Below are 20,427 nucleotides of genomic sequence, written 5' to 3'. Positions count from 1 at the left end.
AAACGCTACGCGTACTAGTGGCTCTACAAGAATGTAACAACTCTTCTATATATCTCAAAAAAAAAAAAAATGAATTGTGGGGTTGAGTCCCTGAGCCCATTATGTGCCTCTGTAACCCTTTCCACTACCGCCCACAAGATGGGTATTGAGTGCATAAGAAATGAACTAAACTAACTCTTGTATATATATTAAAATAAAAGTTATACTCAATTTCGGGTCCCCGTCGAGGCCACTAGATAGTTGTAGGTCCTCTCAGATAAGTATTCTGTAGTCTCTTATATAGACTAAAGTAGCAGTTGAGTGATTTTTATCTAAGAGTGTTATAAAAACTGCCCGAAAAGCAGCGCGTACTAGTGGCTTTACAAGAGTGCAATTACTGTACCATGCTATGTATTCTCACAAACCCAATGTACCTTCTTGTATATATATAAATAAATAAATAAATAAATAAATAATAACCAAGGCGCCTTGAGAGGTGAGGTGGTGCGTTGGAGGAGTGGTCGCTCCAGATAGTGGTCGCTGGAACCAGTTCGAAGGTTGAGGACCTGGTCGCTGCTACATCTATAGTGATTTTTCTCTAGGTAATTATTGATAATTTACACACTGAGTGTGAGGTGTCAGCGTAATTGTTGATTTAAGAACTGTACTGGTGTTAGGAGAGGTTTTGGTAAATATTAGACATGAGAGAGTGGATGGGCTGAGAGACCCCCAGAGGCTGGCACTTGACAGTGACATGACAGGTCTCAACTTACAGGTCAAGTTGCTGTCTTCACTGACTGTTTGTGCTTACCTTACGTCCTGGCTTTCATCAACACCTCTAATGTCTGCATATACATTAGTTACAATATAACTGCTGTAGTATTTCACGATTCAAGTCACCTTATTGTCAGAATATTATCTTTACATTAAATAATGTCTGCATAAGTTAGGTAAGAATTCATGTTATAATAATAATAATGCATATTCATTGTGTCCGGGGGGATTGACAGCCAGTGTATATACTGTATACATATTAAGGTTATATCAAAGCCCTCACCCCAAGGGTCAAATTACTGACCTCGCCCCGGATGTAACCCCACAAGAAGCTGTCAAAATCTAGAGTTCCTATTTACTGCTAGATGAATAGGGCCGTAAGCTGATAGGAAACACGTCCAACCATTTCTGTTCCACCCGGGATTCGAACCTGGAATTCTCAATTGCGAATCGAGAACGAACATGACTATTACTGGGACCCAAGCTGACCTGCGTTACTGCCTTGGCTTGACTGGGGTGAACTGGTGTTCCTCCAGTGAGGATCAGAAGGTTTCATAATATTGCCCCATTACCATCTTGCTCCTCAAGATTTAAGAGGATTTATGATTATGTGCAATTTACACGAAGATGTCCTTTCACTATGGCTGCACTGGTGATATTGTGTATTTGTGCTTCACTGTCAATTACCTACCCTAACCTTAGCATAAACTAATTAACTTTAATGTGGAGAGAGCCACTTGCCCCATAACATGGCAGCACCTCTACATTAGCCTGGTCCTTGGAAACATTCTAGGCGATCTCTTGAGATCTTCTTGAGATGATTTTGGGGCTTAGCGTCCCCGCAGCCCGGTCCTCGACCAGACCTCCTTTTTGTTACACATCCCTTGGGACAGCCCGTAGCAGCTGTCTAACTCCCAGGTACCTATTTACTGCTCGGTGAACAGGCTCATCATGGTGAAAGAAATTCTGCCCATTTCTTTCCACCTCCGCCGGGGATCGAACCCGGAACCTTAGGACTACGAACATAACATTATTAGCCTAACATAATTAATCAATTTTTATAATAAAGCTGGGGCTAGCCAGAAAGAATGAGTTGGAAATCAGTAACTTGTCCTGATAACACTTATATGACAGTTATTTCATACACCAGCACTTGGCACACTTTTTCATACATAAATTCTCACTTTATTTACTATATTTTGTATATGGTAAAACAAATTTCATCCATGGTAGAAAATATCTTTCACACCTCCTGTATTCATAGTGTATAACATTTTTGCTGTTAATTTTAAAGTCACTACAAATTGCTCTTAAATTCTATAATTATACAGTTGTAACAATTTATATGTAATAAACCAATATATATTTACCACTTGGTATTTCCTTGTTAAGTACACTTTAGCATTTTTTTATATTTCTAGTAAGATAAAAGGACCTGCTCTTTTCAGCTGTAGAGTAGTGGTAATCCTAGTCAGATTCCAGCTTAAAGATCCCAGGTTGAATCACTGCAAATAATGACTGAAGCATTTGAGTAATGTTTCCCATCACCTGATGCTTTTGTTCACCTAGCAGTACAAAATTTGGTAGATGAGAGTTAGGTAACTGTTGTGGGTGTCATCCTGGGAAGGTCAGTAGTTGGCCTCGGGGAACCTCGGTAAACCTACCAGGCTTTGTGCCCCCCAACTATGGGAACCTTCTGTAGTACAGTATATCATTACAACATTACAAAATCTGAAAATTTAAGTTTTGGAGTAAAATAAAAATGGGTAAGTGTATATTTTCTAATATAAAATATGTTCTAAGTATAATAATAATAATAAACTTTATTCATAGTAATATGCATAGAATGAACATAGAGGAATAATTATAGGTACATTGGGTTACACATTATGTGAAGCCATTACTACACAAAATATTTTGGGCAAAACTTGGAATAATTCATATAAAAGTTATAGAAAAAAGAGGTAAAACCTCAATACAGTAGTAAATGAGAAGTTTCTGTGGCGCAGTGGTAAGACACTCGCTGCGCTTTGCGAGCAATGTGGCCTGGGTTCGTATCCTGGCCAGGGAAGATTGACTAGGTGCTGCCAATCTTTATCTGTATGCTACTGTTAACCCAGCAGTGAATGAGTACTTGGATGTTAAAGGACTTGGCAAGTTATATCCCAGGAAAAATTAAGATTTAGGAACTGCCCAAAATGCTATGCATGACAGTGGCTTTACAAGAATGTAAGAATTTTATATAAATACAAGTAAATTAAACATACAATATGTGGGATGTTCAAAAAATGTAACAAATGATGTACATAAAGGCTATCTCAAATTCTGCCTTGGGCAATTGCCTGAACCATTGAGCTCTTAAGTACTGGTGTAGCCATGCACCTTGCTGCCAATCTCCACCGAATGCTGGTGTATCCGCAGCTATTGGCATACCAATACAGCAGCCATGGTCTCATCAGTTGTAAGTCATAGGGAAACATTGCTAGACATGAAGTAGTCAATGAGAAAAGTTTGACTGCAGCTAAGGTCCAACACAAAGGGAACCTCAAATGGGCAGAACCGACAAGTCAAAAATGTCCAGATGGAGTTACCCTGCAACTATAGAGGGATGGTAAGCAGATTCTGTGGGACTACACATGTGCAGCTACATTAGCTGATACCTGAATTTCCTGAGAGGCAACTAACACTCTAGTGGCCTTGATTAGGACAGGAAGCCAGTGGCTTGTCAAATGTCTCCCCATTTGTCCCAATGCTTTTTCAAGTTGGAATTTAAAGTTCAGCGGTCTTTGGCATTTATAACATCGGTGTGTAGATGGTTCCATGGGTTTATAACCCTATGGGTAAAAAAACATATCCTGTTTTCTGTCCTACATTGTGGCTTGTTGAGCTTGAAACTGTTGCTCCTTGTTTGTGTTACATCTGACGTTTTGAAGCTATCTAGACCATTATCCTCCAAATTGATCAGTATTTTAAGTTTCAATGAGATCCACTCAGTTATATTTGGTTTACAATGTTGTTAACCCTGTGGCCCTCACCTGTTCTGGTACGAGAGTTTTTTATTTGTATTTTATTTATTTATATATACAAGAGTATTTACATTCTTGTACAGCCACTAGCACATAGCATTTCGGGTAAGCTCTTAATCCTATGTTCCCCAGAATACAACCCCGCCAAATCGTTTAACAACCAGATACCCATTTTACTGTTTGGTAAACAGAGGCTACAGTTAAGGATTGACACCCAGTAAATCCTCCCCGCCAGGATACGAACCCAGGACAAAGCGCTCATGAAACGCCAGGCGAGCGTCTAATCACTACACCACGGGGGACTGCTGACTTAACTTAGTTCTGCCCGGTTGCCTAGTGTTGAACTTTCTCCAAAGCTAAAGGTTTGCTTCATTATTCCAATGTTTTTTTTTTTTTTTTTTTTTTTTTTTTTTTTTTTGAGATATATACAAGAGTTGTTACATTCTTGTACAGTCACTAGTATACATAGCGTTTCGGGCAGGTCCCTGGAATACGACCCCCATGAAGAATCTTTGTTACAACCAAGTACACATTTTACTGTTGAGCTAAACAGAGGCTACAGTTAAGGATTTGTGCCCAGTAAATCCTCCCCGGCCAGGATACGAACCCATGACAAAGCGCTCGCGGAACGCCAGGTAAGTGTCTTACCACTACACCATGGAGACTGGTTTTTCTGCAACTACTATTTGTGTTACTTTCAGTGAATGATGAATTCTAAGGTCGTTTTCTTTATTAATAAGCTGCAAGGAAATGTTGTTAATTTGCTTCTTGTGATGAGGATTGTTATGACCCACATGCAAGGTCTTACATTTTTCAATATTAAAAAGCATTTGCCAGTCATCTGACCATTTGCAGAGGTCATGTAGATCTCTGTGTAAGGGGCCCAATATCATTTTCACTTCCCAACTTCCAGGTCTGATGTGACCAAATTCCATAGAACCATCTCAGTGAGATAGCTTTCTGGACTCACCCAGAAAAGGATATTTCATTACATTTAATGCTTAGTTTATATAAACACACATGTTAAGAGAGTGCAGACCTCATAGATTGCCTGAAGCTGACCTCCTTGGGTTGACCCAATAGTTGCAGGAAAAAAAGAGCATAATACTGTATACCATATACACACACACATCATAAAGGATATGATTTGTACCAAAGTGTTGCCACATTCCTTGAGTGTTTTATTGAATCTAAAGTTTTTTATTTTTTTTTTCAGTTTCCATGTTTTAGGTCCCTTAAGCATTTTAAAGGACAAATTTTTTGTCATAATTCTGCTCTGTATATTTTATAAAACATATTTGTTACATGGTAGAATTTTATAAACCAGAATGAGTTTTGCAGAATGAATGAGTAAATGCAGAATGAGTTTTGTTACTAAGTAGTACTGTATATGTTTGTAAAAGGTTATACTAATTCCTCATTGTTTTCATTATACAGTTCAATTTGGCTTGTGTCAAGTTATACAGTACTAGCACGCATCGGTTGTCACCATGTCGCTTGACTCGGGGGTTAGTATGTTACACATTATTTTAGTCTTAAGATATTGTTTGCACTAGATCTTATAAAGCTTTGTGATTATTCTCTGACAGACTGTTTCCTGAAGTACCTTTTAGTTAACTTCCTTAAACTGTAATTAAAAGAAAACACATGGAACCACAGCCTAGGGATTCTAATAAGTTACTAATGTTCGGAACAGTAAAGCATGTTTGTTTCACTCTGCATGAAAATCAGGGCTGGTTAAATACCCAGGAGTTTTCTTTAGATCCAACCTGCCAGAGTTGTGACAGGTTGAGGTTTATATATTTAATCGATAGATAAAAATGTAAGCTTAAATTTAAAAATATAAAACTAAGTTTGCCCTAATTAAAAACTAAGTTATTAAAATTTTTTTTTTTTTTAAAACGCCTGGGTGTTTTAAGCTAAAAGCCCTGGCCCAGGTGGGTAGGTATCTTCAGTGCCATTCCTGCTGAGAATGGTTAAGGGAAAGTATCAAAAGTGGAGTGAACAGAATTCATGGTAAGTACAGTAGTACTTTGGGGGGACGGCTCGGCCCCGGGGCCTGTCGTGTAGGTTCCCGGGGCTGGGGAGGGGCTGAATTCGGGGGGCCTTGGCCCTGTAGGACCCCGTGGGGGTTTTTCTCCCCCTCTAGGCGGGGCTTGTGGTTATGCGGAGTGGGAGTTTTTCCTCCCCACTCGCCGTACGTGTTGTTGGGCATCTGCCCCTCCCCTGGCTCGGTTCCTTGGTCTTTGAGTCGGTTTGTTCCATCCTATGGGTGGGTGCTCTCCCCCTTTTTGGGACGGTGTCTTCGTCATGGTGTCCCCGTTCTTGGGGTTCTACGTGACTTCTGGTTCTCGAGGGATCGGGAAGGTTTTCGCTACTTCCCGTATTATTAGAACGTCTGTCGGCTCCTCGTCCGGATCGCCGTTTTGGGCTACTTGTAGCCCGGTTGGGCTGCTTGTGGTCCGGTTGGGCTACTTGTAGCCCAGTTGGGCTACTTATGGCCCGGTTGGGCTGCTCGTGGGAGGTTGGGTTCCCTTTTGGGCTCTGTCTTTGCTTCATTGGCAGATTTTGTTGTTCCTGCTTCCTCTTTTGGCTACTTTTCTAGTGCAGTAGTCCTGGTTGGAGCCTTCCCGCAGAGCGGGTTGTGCGGTTCGGCCAGCGTGTCATGCGCATGCGCCGTGGAGTTTGTTTTGGTCTGGGCGGTGTGTTTGTGCTGGTGTTTTGTGCCCCTTTTTTCTCAGGGGCTTCGCCTCTCGCTCTTCTCCCTTGCTCCGGTGTGTGCCCCTTTGCTCCAGGGGTGGCCTGGTTTCCAGCTGTGGGGAGGACGCCGAGTTTTCCCTGTGTCATGGGTGTGGGCTGCCTCCTTCGCCTCTATCCTGCTCTCTTGCGTGTCCGGCTCTGGCTTCTTCACCTGGCGGTGCACCCAGGATCTTCTGGGCACTGTTGAGTCGTGTCACGTGCCTCCGTTTGACAGGTGAGTTTCTGCGGTCTGGCGTCTTTTGGCCGGGTGCTGGATGCGGAGATGTTTATATACCTGTCTTTATTTAGGTATATTTCTGTACGACTGAGACCGTTCGCACACCAGTGACTGTCCCTTTTTCAACCCTTCCTGTCCCACTTATGTGCATGTCCAACCCATGCTAGTCATTCATGGGACCCACCTCTTTCGTGTTATGCGGTGTGTGGGTTGTGGTGCTGGTTATGTACTCACCTGGTAGGGCTCTCCTGGTTGTGCTTGTGGGGTTTGAGCTCTGGCTCTTGGGTCCCGCCTATATGGAAGAACTTGCGGGATAGTACCAGTGAAGTGCAGTGGTGCTATAGGCACAATTGGGGAACACTGTATAACCATTAGAGGTCTGCGGTTGTTACACGACCTACCTGCGAGCATACGCCATATTGCCGGTACGTCCGAGGACTTCCAGGGCACGCTAGCCTGTTTTCGAATAGAAGTTCCGGCCCATCCTGTGGGCCGCTCCAAACAGCTGCCTGGTGGGCCACCCTCTGGCCGGGCTTGGGGTGTAAATGAACTCCCAGAACCCCATCCAGCGGGTATCGTGCGGGTTTCTCCGCCGTCGGTAGCCTGGTGTGCAGGTTCCTGGGCCTGCTGGGTTCTGTCGTGTCTCCGTTGGCCCTGTCTGGGGTCTGCCTGCTCCGTTTCTCTGCCTTTGCAGAAGCGGGTTGCTATTTACATGTTGCATGTTGCGGTGGTGTCTGTTGCTGCTACTGCACGTGTGCATTGGTACCGTGTTTCACGGTGGCATGTCCTTGTTCCTGTGTCCGGTTGTGGTGTGGCACTTTGCGGCTGTTTTGTGCCTAGGGTTTGCGTGTGGGGGTTTGCTTGTTGTTTTTCGTGGTCTTCGGGTCCCTGGCTTGGCCCTCCCATGTGCGTGGGGTTTCTGTCCCGGCCTGATTGTCCACCCCTGGTTGTTTCCTGGGGTTTGTGCTTCAGCTCTTTCGTCCTGCCTCTCCCCAGTCGTTTTCTTGGCATCTCCTTTGGTCGGTTTTGCCTGCACTTGATGCTGTGGTGGGGGGGGGGGTCGGTTTCTACCGATTCCTTTCCTTGTGCATTCCCTTGTTTCCTCCTCTGCCGCAGGGGTGTTTTGCGTGCGTTCCTTGGCTTCTTGGGGGTTCTTTCAGCCTGTGTTGTGGTGCGCTTATTTGTCTCGGTCTGTTGCAGTTGCTTGTACCCTTAGTTCGGGTACTGTTTCTGGAGGCAAACCTTCTGCCTTCTTCGGTTTCCTAGCTAGCCCTGCCGGTTGGTTTTTCGGGATCTTGCGATGTCTCGCATCGGACCTGTTGTTTTTGAACTCCTGGTGGGCTTGCTTGCTTTGGGGAGTTTTTCTGTTCGGCAGACATTCCATCTCCTTGTGCCGCCTGGGTTTTCGGTGGTCGCGCCTGAGATCTTCCCGCGGCTCCGCCTTTTCCTGGGCTCGGAGGGGCCTTGTCGGGGCTGCTTACGTTCTGCCTCGCAGTCTCGCCTCCGGTTGGCAGTCGGGGGTGGCTTCATGGTAGATGTCCCACCTGCTTACTTCTTTTTGGCGGCAGTATGGGGTATTTTGGCGGTCCTTCCTTTTCCTCCTTTTCCTCCTGTCCCTTCTTAGGTGGCTGTAGTTGTTAGCGTCGGCTTGGTTTTTCTGGTGGGGGTTGGGGGCCGTCGTCTTGCCACATACTGTCGCCTCTTTCCGTGCGGCGCTGGCGGAGCCGCTTCGACTTGCTTTCGGTCTTGGTGTTGCTTCTGCACCATTAGTAAGCTGTCTCGTGCGCCGTTTCACCTCCGGCCTGTTCGTGCGCCGCTTGCACCTTCCCGGTCTCTGGTCAGCATGCTCTGTCTTCTCCTCAGTTGGTAGTGCCCCTTCGGTTCCGGTTTGTTTTTTCATCGGCTCTTTTTCCTGTTGGCTTTTGCCTCGGGGTCGGATCACTGGTTTTCTTGCTCCTCCGCAGGGGTTTTTCTGCTCCTTCGGTTTTAGCGTTTTGGTTGTTCGGTGGCAGCAGTCTCCATCTTTTCTGGCACAGGATGGGGCTGCTGCGTTCTGGAGGGGTCCTTGGTTTGTTGGTGCTTTTTTGGTTGGGCCGGGGGTGTGTCGTGTTTTGTGTTCCATGGCAGCCCTCCGTTGTTATTTGTGTGCCACGGCATTTGTGTCCGGGGGCGCGTTTTGCGTTGATCTAGTTCTGTTCTTCCTGGTTCGCAGGTGCCAGTGTCCCGGGTTGTCAGCCGTGTTCTTGCGGCTAACCAGCCTGTGTTCTTCCTCCATGCCCGTGGCGTTCGTGGCTTCGCTGATCTCGCTGCTGTCTGAGCGATGTGTCCTTGCTGTCATTTGGGCATGGATCTTCGGTCTTGCTACACTGGGGCCTTGCTGCTCGTTGTCTCGTTTTGTTCCCGGGCCCTCTCGGGGCTGTGGCGCCTTGGGTTGGCGTTTGCTGCCGGTTGTCTCGCTTCCGTGGGGGTGCGTGGTGTCCACCTCCCGGTTCCATCCCTTTGACCTTCCTCTGTGGGTAGTTAGCTCCGGGGATCCGATGGGGCTCCCCCCCCCTGAAAACCAGCGTTGAATGTAATGAAACGCCATTTTCTGGGTGAGACTCGGAGGCTCTCTGGCAACCCTCCCTCCCTCCGGTCGGTGGTTTTTCGCGTGTTTTGACATCCAGCCTCAGAACTGATGGGTGGATAGCCGGCGTGGGAGGTCTGGGGCTCCCCCTTTTCCCCTCCCGGGGAGGGGGGAGCTGCACAGACAGCGGCGCGGTGACGTGTGATGTCATACTAGATTGCTTGTTTTCTGTTGGGGAGTTCTGTCCACTAGTTCAGCTTTAGGTAGCAATTTTAACCAGAATAAGGGTTTGTTTTGGAATGCTTACCTTTCTGGATGCTTGACCCGGTCGATGGCAGACATAGAATGCTTCCAACCACATGGGGGTTTCTATAGGCCATTGCTCCCCCTTGCCTCTCTGAGGGGGGCCAGGTTCTGGCCGTGGTCCCCGGTAGGCCCTAGAACTCCACACACGACTGATGCCAAATTCTGACATTAGCATATCAGCCTGGTAAAGCTCCGGGGAGGTTCCGGGTCTCACCCAGAAAGTGGTGTTTCATTACATTCAACGCTGGTTTTTTCCTTGAAAAAGACTAAGAATAATTAAGTTTACATAGAATAAGATTATTATTTGCATAGAATGAGATTATTATTTATTATTAAATATTTGATATTTCAAGATTTCACTGATGAAGTTGGTATATCTTAGACTGTATCAAAAAGTTCACTTAGAGCTCAAAATCTGTTTTCTTGTTTTTCTATACAGATGTCACGTGAGGAGAAGGAGAAACTTCTGAATCAGAAAATGGAGAATATCCGACGCAAAAATGAAGAACTTCGCAAACGACATCAGGTATATGAAGCTTCATCTGTTGTACTCGTATAAGGTGTTATTATTCCATAACCTTAACCCTTCAACTGCCGTCCCATCAGGTGATGGGGTAGCTAAATATGCTCAAACTGTTCATCCCATCAGGTGCAGTATTAGGGGGAACATGTAAGATTTAAAAGTCCTGCACATACAAGGGGCTCATGTTTGCTTCCTCAAGCCTCCAGTAACTATCCCCTATCTTGAAAAACTCTTGAGTTCCCTCACTTTCCTTCTAGGACCTAACTAAAAGATAAAGACCATGTCTGGTACATCACCATCATGTGTCTGGACATACTAGGAACCATTGAACTTTTAACAACCACAAATGAGTGATTACTGTATGTATGTATTTATGTATATATATATGTGTGTGTATATATATATATATATATAATATATATATATATATATATATATATATATATATATATATATATATATATATAATATATATATATATACACATACACACACAGTATACTGTATAGTCAAATCATTCCTTCATATCTGTACATACATATATATTTTCAAAGTTATACATAATGAACACCACCTTTGACACATCAGTACAACCTGGACTGCTTCCTGGTTGTGCTTCCTGGATGCTAATTAACAATGTCAGAAGAAAAAAAAACAAATTTAGAATTTGTTTGACTTTGCAGCTGAGTGTAGCAGGGGTTAAATGTTACTCTGTTTTCAATCTTGGATAAACATGCTACCTAAATGTTAAAGTTTTTACATTTGTTGCCGTGACTCTTACACGGAGTTTATTGTTTCAGGAAATTGAAGCTGACAAGAAAAATGCAGATATTTTTAGCTCAAAAGTAACAATGGATGAAGTAAAGCCATATAAAATGAAGGCCCCAAGGTCTCGTCCAGAAAGATCAGACAAACCTCGTGAGATGTTGGATCATCCTCCACCCCCTCGTCCTGCTGACATTATGCCTTCCAGACAGAGACTCTCTGAAGTAAGGGTCTCAGGATGTACTGTAACTTGTTTTGGTAAAGTTTAAGATATTATATTTGTAAATTAAAAGTATTGAAATTTGTTATATCATTTTTTATACCGATACTCTACTTTTTTCAGAATGATGGTCCTCCACCTGATCCCTCATACCGTTTTCTGTCTGATCCAGATAGAGATGGACTAGAAACAGGGAGAGACAACAAAAGAGAGCACTGGGGAAGGGGCGGAAGGGGAAGAGGTAAACGTGGTGGAAGAGGAGGAGGAGGAAGTTTATGGGAAGGTTCAGAAGATAAAGGCATGGAAATTGTAAGTGATAGAGGAAGAGGTAACATGAGAGGTGACAGAGGAGGATCTAACTTTAGTGAAGGAGAAATTGATGGAAAACTAGACATTGTTCAGACAGAAGGAGAGTTCGGGGGCCGAGGAGATAAAGGCTTTAACCGAGGAAGGGGGAGGGGAAGAAGTAATGGGAATTCTTACGGCCCTGATGGCGAACGAAGATACGAGCATGGAAGAGGAGGAAGAGGAAGGTTTAATGAAAAATCAAGACAAGAAAATGAAAATTTTGGTCCTGGAAATGGTACAGAGAATAGTGAGTGTGGTGGTGGTGGAGGGGAAGATGGAAGAAGAGGAAAAATAAGTTTTGCTTCACGAGACATTCGGTATTATCCAGATGATGGTAAAGATCAGAGACTTGAGAAAAGTAGGGGAAGAGGGAGAGGAAAGTATGCTCAACGTCATTCATTTGATGAGTATGATAATACTGACAGACAACGTGAAAGGGGTCGAGGACGAGGAAATTTTGAACACAGAAGCAGAGGAAGGGGAAGAGTAAGTATTTGTTTCGGAAATACAGAATGCTAGCATGTTCTCCGGATACTCATTCACTCATTTACACACACATTCACAGATGTATGCACTCATGCACAAAGTGTGTGTATTGATATGATACCATATCTAGTTTATTACACCACACTGTCCACTGTGTTATAAACAGCTTCGATCTTTCAGCTTGTACTAGTGGCGTCATGTTGGTACTGTAGTGTTGTGACTGAGACACTACTGGCTGGCATGGTATCGCTTTGCCAACCACTAGCCCCTCAGGGCGGGCTCAGTTGGCCGCTCTATTAAAACATTCGATATCTACTGGAATTTACCAAATGTATCAGGTTAATCAATTAACTAATTAAACAATTAACAATTAAAGGAGCCAGTGGCTGAGCGGACAGAACATTGGATGTTCAGATCCTGTGGTCCCGGGTTCGATCCTGGACGCCAGCGAGAAACAATGGGTAGAGTTTCTTTCACCCTGATGCACCTGTTACCTAGCAGTAAATAAGTACCTGGGAATTAGTCAGCTGTCATGGCCTGCTTCCTGGGGGTGGAGGCCTGGTCGAGGACTGGGCCATGGGGACACTAAGCCCCGAAATCATCTCAAGATAACTATCTACACTATTTTTTATTTTTATACTACAGTATAAAAATTGTTTGTTTACCTGAATTTACCTGAGGGCCACTAATACTAGTGGACTCAATGGAGGTGGCCTCAATGGACAGGAAGCTGGCTGCTTGTCAAAGGTCCTCCATTTGAAAATTTGCCATTTGCCCCATTTCCTAAATTTATATGGGAATTCGATTTGAGTATCCTGATAGGAACCATACTGATGCCTCTGTTCTGGGTGGGCGTCATGTAATTGAGGATTTTTGCTGACCTGAGCGCACTCTTCGTTCTAGGGATGCTTGGCTAGGGTCTAAAAATAGCCAGATATGGACCATGTGCTTTGTTCTATAATTCACTTATAGATCATGAATAACTAATGTATGTCATACTCTATCTTAGAATAAGTGGATATTTTCCACAACTTGTGGGGGGGGTAGGTGTGTAGCAGGAAGGTTCATGGTATGAATAAAATAGTTTCTAACAGGTAGCAGGATGAGAGTACTGTAGTGGTTAGGGAACAGAAATCAGCCTGGAGGAATGTGACAAGCAAAATCCCATAGGGATAACTGTATTGGTAGATGTAAAATTCCTTGTTTATTCAATGAACTGCCTGAAGGCAGTTAACATTATTGCATTCCTGGCATGCGCACCGCAAACTTGGAGGTCATGCTCCCGGCGTGCGGGCAAGCGTGCGGGTGAGCGCTCAGCGACACCGAAATGTGCATACTCGTTTCAGTTTTCTCACCTTAATTCTCGTGCTACGTCATTCGTTTTGGTATCATTGTGTTCGCAATAGAATTTCCTACAGGTGTATATGCATATAATGTCCAAAAAGCCTGGTGTGACTCCCCACAGCAAAGCCTAAAGTCTGCAAAAGTTACCCGTGAGCGCACAAAATCGGTAAAATGTATATACAGTACTCGTTTCAGTTTTCTCACCCTAATTCTTGTGCTACGTCGATCGTTTTGGTATCATTGTGTTCGCAATTAAATTCCCTGCAGGTGTATATGCATATAATGTCCAAAAGCCCGGTGTGACTCCCCACAGCAAAGCCTAAAGTTTCCCGTGAATGAGCACCAATTTGCACACAGCTGCCTAATGTGTATACTCGTTCAGTTTGATAACATCAATATTCATCTTACGTCTTTCATTTTAGTATCAAATTGTTCACAATATAAAGGCGCATATTTTAAAACTAGTCCCATAATAATAGAGCAATAACTGGAATTTTAACAAATATTTTAAGTTTGGACGCTCGCCATCACAAAATTATTTATATCCTTTGTTCTGACATCAAGTTTCATGTTACATCTTTCATTTTGGTATCAAATTGTGCGCATTTTAAAGGCGCTCATTTTGAAACTAACCCAGAGTCGATCGGATAAAAAATAAATTTTACACAAATATTTTATTGTTGAACTCAAGTAGTGTCACGAGATAGGACTGGAGAAAAATTGGTGACGCATTAAGTGTCACGAGATAGGAAAAGTGTTAAATAGTTTTAATAGGCTCAGTTAAATGAGCCTATTTGCAGATGATGTGATCTTTCATTTAATACTATAGGTGATAGATGCAATGGAGACAAATAAAATACCATACTGTATAGTACAGTATATACTTTCTCTACATTATGTTTATTCTTACATTCATTCATTTGAAATTATGTATGTTATATTTGGTTGTATGATCATTTGAAATATAGTATTCATGCTAAGATATCTGCTAATATATTTTCCTTCAAAGGGTTACGGGCAGTACCATGAATATGAAAAATGGAAAGCCGAGAGGGAAGTGATAGATGAGGAAAGATTGACGAGGGGACGCACTCATGAAGGAGCTTGGCGCCGAGAATGGGACAATGATAAGTTAGACCAGGGGTAAGTACTCGCCTAATTGTACTCTGCTATTTGTGCTTGCAGAAGGTTGAATTGAAGCTCAACCCCTATTCTTCCTTATGCAAGTTTCCAAAGACAGTTATGTTATTGGTCAAACTAGCATATACCACTGATGGTATCATTTTGATGTAAGCTTCAGGAGACAGGTTTGGTGTAATATCAACCTCTAGATCCTTCTCTCCATTTCATCTTCCATTTGATACCTAGTGTTCGACCTCCTGTTCCCTCCACCTAGTTTCATTGCTTTACATTTACTTGAGTTAATCTCTAGTACCCATTTATTAGACTATTCTTTCAGTTCATCCAGGTCATCTTGTAGCATCTCTTCCACTGTCTTAATCCTCCTAATAATTTTTGCAGCATCAGCAATCATTGAGTGGAATGAGTCTATTTCCTCTGGAAGATCATTTACTAATATGTAAAACAGGATTGGTCCGAGAATAGAACCCTATGAGACTGCTAGTGACATCTCACCATTCTGAGGTCTCGCCTCTCTCATTAACTCGGTCTTCTGTTGTTTAGGTACTATCTTAGACACTGGAGCACCTTTCTCTGCTACTCCTGCCTGCTTTTCCAACTTATCACTAGTCAGTGGCATATCTCGGGTATGTGCCCTGGACACCATTTGAAAGGGACACCACTGAGCACTTTAACAGAAAGTCAGACAGGATATCATCAGATAGTGAAAAAATTGTTTTCTTCATATGTATGATCTGTTATACATGTATTATTATTATATTTTATTAAAGGATTTATTTACTTTAACTACATATAATAATATTGTAATTACCCAAGTGTAATTACAGGATGAGAGGTGGTGGTGGTGTCCCGTCTTCCCAGCACTCTTTATCATATAAAGCTTTGAAACTACTGATGGTCTTGGCCTCCACCACCTTCTCGCTTAACTTATTAGGTGTTACGTTACGGTGTTTTTCTGGGGGGAGTCCCGGAGGCTTCCCGAAGCTTACTAGGCTGATATGTTAATGTCAGACTTTGGCATCAGTCATGTGTTTGACTGATTTTTCAGTCAAAAAAACATCAGTTTGACTGATGTTTCAGTCAGGTCTTATGGGCCTACCGGGAATCACGAGCCAGAACCTGGCCCCCTCTAGAAAGGCAAGGGGATCAAAGGCCTATAGAAACCCCCATGTAATTGGAAGCATTGTATGTCTGCCATCGACCGGGTTAGGCACCCAGAAAGGTAGGCGTCCCAAAACAAATCCCTATTCTGGAGAAAATTGCAACCAAAAAAGCCAAACGAGTAGATAGAACTCCCCAAACAAAAACGAGCAAACTAGTATGATGTCACCCGTTGTCGCGTCGCTGTCTGTAGCCCCAGACCTACCACACCAGCGATCTACACCTCAGTTCTTGAGGCTGATGCTATCGGGTCGGTTGTGTGCTCTGGCTCCAGTCTTTTTGCGGTGCTGTGCCTTGTGTATGGCTTCTGTACTCCAAGGGTGTGAGAGCCCCAAAATGCACGCTAGGTGCATTTTGGTTGCGGCCTTGTGCTTCTTTTCCCTCCTGGAGCTATCTTCCGACTGACTCATGGAGGATGTGAACTGATGTTGATGGACAGCACTTGTATGAAAAATTCTTGTATTGCAGAACATTAATATCAATTCAGCCTAATGTGAAAATATAAAGACCCGAAAAGCTTCTCAAATTTATTGTTCAGTATGGAGAAGAGAGCATCTTCCTTAATCCTTACATTGCTATTCAGAAAATGCTAACCATCGCAGTTTCCACACCATCACCAGCTGTGAAAGATTATTCAAGTTAAAACTAATACCGTACTTTGATATTTGAGAGCCTCCATGGGGTCAAGGCAGACTGATCTTGCTCTGCTAAATGTAGAAAGAAAAATGGACATCAAATGTTTGGACAGGGTTGCAATTTCAGTGTTTGCCATAGTTGCTATTTTCCCTACAGGAAAAGGGTATATTCTTGGATCACTTTCTCTGGGTTCTTGTTCGTTTTGTTTTCTGCCCTTCTTCGGATTGTTTGGCTGTTCTTGGTAGCTTATCTTGCCTTTCTTGTGTGGCACTGGGAAAAATTTTGTGTTCTTTTCTGCTTCTTCTCCAGCCTTGGGCTTTTGCCTCCTGCTTCATGCTCTCATAGATCATTTCTTTTTCATCTAGTGTATGTCTATTCTATTTTTGTTCCATTTCTTTTCTGCAAAGTAAGTTCCCTCTGACTTTTTTAGAGGTTCACGATATTGGGGGTGCTATATTAAGTTGAATTAGGGCATGGCTATACCAAAGGAAACAGAGTTAGTATAAATGGGGTTAAGTCTGAGTGGGAAAATGCTGTAAGTGGAGTGCCTCAAGGTTCTGTCATGGTACCTATGTTATTCATAATATATATAAATGATTTAGATTCATGTTTGAGCAGCAATATTTGCAAATTTGCCGATACAAAAATCGGAAGGGAAATAAACACGGAAAAAGACTCGCTATCACTTCAAAATGATCTAAATAGGGTTTTGAAATAATCAAAAGACTGATAGATGCAGTTAAATGCTGACGAATGTAAGGTTTTGAGGCTAGGTAATGATGATAGTTACAAGATACTTTATTGCTAGATGGTGTTGAGATTGTGAAAGGGATCTGGGAGTTATGATTAGTAAGAATTTAAAACTAAAAAATCAGTGCATGAATGTTCGTAAAAAGGCAAATAGGACACGAATTTATTAATCGAAGCATTACTAATAAGACACCCGATGTTGTTCTTCAGTTACATCTTGCTCTGGTTACGCCCCATTTAGATTATGCAGATCAGTTTTGGTCGCCGTACTATATAATGGATGCTAATTCACTAGAACGCGTCCAGCGTGGGATGACAAAGTTAATCCCGCAAATTAGAAACATGTCATATGAGAAAGCTTAAATTACATTTGCTGGAATGGTGAAGAGTTAGGGATGACATGATAGAGGTTTACAAATGGATGAATGGACATAAAAAAGGGGATATTAATAGAGTATTAAAAGTATCAACACAAGAAAGAACACGAAACAATGGGTATAAATTGGATAAGTAGATTTAGGAAGGATCTGGGTAAATACTGATTCTGTAACAGGGTTGTTGATTTGTGGAACCAATTACCACATAACATGGTGGAAGTGGGATCCCTCGATTGTTTCAAACATGAGTTGGACATGTATATGAGTGGGATTGGGTGGTTATAAATAGGAACTGCCTCGTGTGGGCCAATAGGCCTTCTGCAGTTACCTTTATTCTTATGTTCTCATGTAACAATACTGTATACTATTGATTTATTTTAATCATTATGTAAATTCCATTTATTTTTTCAAGGAATGTGGAGGAAACAGAGGCAGTTTATGATCCCAGGTATCCAAGAAGTAAAAGTAAGTTTTCCCATTTTCCTAAATTCTACTGGTGTATAATCCAGTAAGTATCTCATTTAACACTTTCGCACTCTCCACAAACAAAAAAAAACTTGCCCCAAGTGCGCGCAGCATTTCGGGTGATCGAGCGGCAACACTGAAAAGTGTATACAGTACTCTTTTCACTGTTCTGACCTTAATTTTCGATGTACATATTTCATTTTTGTAGCAATGTGTTTGCAATAGAATGTTCTAGAAGAACATACTTATAAAATGTCACACAAGGATGCATTAGACTGGCACCAAATAAAGAACTATGTCGATCACTAGCCGTGAGCGCCAAACAGCTACGAAATGTTTCTTCTCTTTTCAGGGTTGTCAACTCCACACTTGTCCTATGGCATTAAATTTGGTATCACAGAGATCGCAATAAAATTCCCTACTTGTACATATGCATATAAATGTAGAATCATGATTGTGGCCCACCCACAAGAGTGGGAAGTGGCGGAAGTGTTACCCGTTACCGTACACCCGATGACACATCGGCGAGACCCCTATTGAAAAGTGTATACTCTTTTCACTGTCCTGATCTTAATTTTCAATGTACGTATTTCATTTTTGTAGCAATGTGTTCGCAATAGAATGTTCTAGAAGAACATATGTATAAAATGTCACACAAGGAAGTGTTACACTGGCACCAAATAAAAACTTTGTCGATAACTAGCCGTGAGTGCCAAACAGTGATTTTCTGTGGGAGCCCCTACGGAGCTTATCGGGCTAATGTATGTTATGTTAGACCGGGACATTAGCTATGGAGTTCAGACCTACCAGGGACCAGCGCCAGAACCTGGCCCCTTCAGAGAGGTTTCAGGGAGCAATGGCCCTGGAAAACCTTATTATGGTTGGGGTTTTTCCTTATCTGCCATCAACCGGGATTAGGCACCCAGAAAGGTAGGTGTAACAAAACAAACCCCACATGGTAAAAACTACACACAAAAACCGAACAGAGAGGTAGAAAGCTCCCTACGATCCCAAGGAAACAATCAATCAATTTACTGCCGCGCCAGTTGTCCACGCAGCTCTCCCCTCCCCGGGAGGGGGAGGGAGGGCCCCAGACCTCACCATGCCGGCTGCCTTCAGTTCGTAAGCTAGTGTCAACTGGGATAGACGTTTCTCTGACCTCAAATTCCTGGGCGGTGTTTGCCTCGTGTGGCATTCTCTGCTGTTTTTGTATGGTGGCCAGGAGTACTTCCGAGTACAAATATTTTCCGGGATAAAACTCCACCCATTGGGCTTCTGCCTGTTATCAATTTATCAACCAAAGTGACACAATCTCAACCACATGGTTCTAACACACTCATAACATTTTAGTTCACTTTCGAAATCTGCCTCCCCCCAACCTCTTCTCCTAATGCATTCCACTTATTACCCCGCCACTTTCATACAGCCTTTATGTATTTACTGTATTATGATGATACTTTTTACTGTATATATCTTCTATGTTGTGATCATACCTTGACTGAGCACAGTTAAGCTAACACAACAATCTTTTCTGATTAACAATAAAAGATTTTGCTAAACTCATTGAGAAAAATCACAAAAATTTAACTTTTTGCTGATTTTTAATATATAATTTCATTTGTAGAATGTAAAAATATCTTTTAGTTTTCTTCTCTTGATGTTACTGAAGCTTTCTTTCTTTACAACATTATTGGAATAATGTTTTATTGCAGGTGAAGCTATAAAGCTGAGTGATTTTGTAATTACTCCCGAGGCTGAAGCTGGGGATTCAGGCCAAGTGCAAGTTGGTCACCCTCAAGCTGGTCACCCTCCTTCTCAAGGACAACAGGGAGACCGTAGATCTAATGCTGGCCGTGGCTCCCGCTCGAGCTATAGAGGCCGAGGGAATTACGCGACTCCTGAGATTAATGGTAGTGTACACACTTTATGTTCTTTATCAAGTTACAGAAATTTCAACTTTGAAATTGAAATAAGTTTATTGAGGTAAAATACACACAAAGGAATGAGGTAGCTCAAGCTGTTCTCACCCCGTTCAGTACTTTGTGTTAATACATACATAGACACAATTTCAACATTGTAAAACCTTATTCATTTACTCTACTGTATTTAGCATATATTGCTAAAATAAATCTTTGAGTCCAAGCAAATGAATGTTGCCTCTTGGTCAAGCCTGGCCTTGGACCTGGCTTGGGGGAGGGGAATAGGGGAGTAGGAGAACTCCCAGAACCCCATCAAGCAGGTATGTTAGTAAAATTTGTACGACTTGGAACTACAGGAGACTTGGCTCCTGCGGAACTTTGTCTTCCAGAAATCGATATGCAATGGAAGGATTTTGTTTTGTAAATAAGAAGCTAATAGAAAAGGTTCCAGTAGAAAAATAATGAGAGATTTCTGTGGATTTAATGTATTTCCTAGGGTAAAATTTGTTACAAAAAACTTGAAAGAAAATATACAAAATATTTTAAAATGTCCAAGTGATTGTGATATAAACAGATATAATTACCTCAGTGTATTTACAGGATGAGAGCTATGTGTGTGGTGTCCCACCTTCCCAGCACTGTCATATAACTTTGAAACTACTGAC

General features: G+C 42.6%; 1 protein-coding gene across 2 annotated transcripts in view; it reads left to right on the top strand.

The window, feature by feature from the left end:
- The first annotated feature begins 490 nt into the window (after nucleotides 1-490).
- The window catches only part of LOC123774027 (uncharacterized), a 37,046-nt gene continuing 17,109 nt past the window's right edge, over nucleotides 491-20,427 (top strand). For both annotated transcript variants that reach the window (XM_045768127.2, XM_045768126.2), the window contains exons 1-8: nucleotides 491-581; nucleotides 5,217-5,287; nucleotides 10,068-10,154; nucleotides 10,952-11,140; nucleotides 11,260-11,970; nucleotides 14,324-14,457; nucleotides 17,791-17,843; nucleotides 19,556-19,753. In XM_045768127.2, the coding sequence (XP_045624083.2) occupies nucleotides 5,270-5,287; nucleotides 10,068-10,154; nucleotides 10,952-11,140; nucleotides 11,260-11,970; nucleotides 14,324-14,457; nucleotides 17,791-17,843; nucleotides 19,556-19,753 (1,390 nt within the window). In that variant the 5' untranslated portion in view covers nucleotides 491-581; nucleotides 5,217-5,269. The remainder of the gene's footprint in view (nucleotides 582-5,216; nucleotides 5,288-10,067; nucleotides 10,155-10,951; nucleotides 11,141-11,259; nucleotides 11,971-14,323; nucleotides 14,458-17,790; nucleotides 17,844-19,555; nucleotides 19,754-20,427) is intronic.

The sequence above is a fragment of the Procambarus clarkii genome, chromosome 91 (genome assembly GCF_040958095.1).
Source record: "Procambarus clarkii isolate CNS0578487 chromosome 91, FALCON_Pclarkii_2.0, whole genome shotgun sequence".
Classification (NCBI taxonomy): Eukaryota; Metazoa; Arthropoda; class Malacostraca; order Decapoda; family Cambaridae; genus Procambarus; species Procambarus clarkii.
Note: the sequence above shows the minus strand (reverse complement) of the source record. Positions and strands in the feature narration are given on the sequence as shown.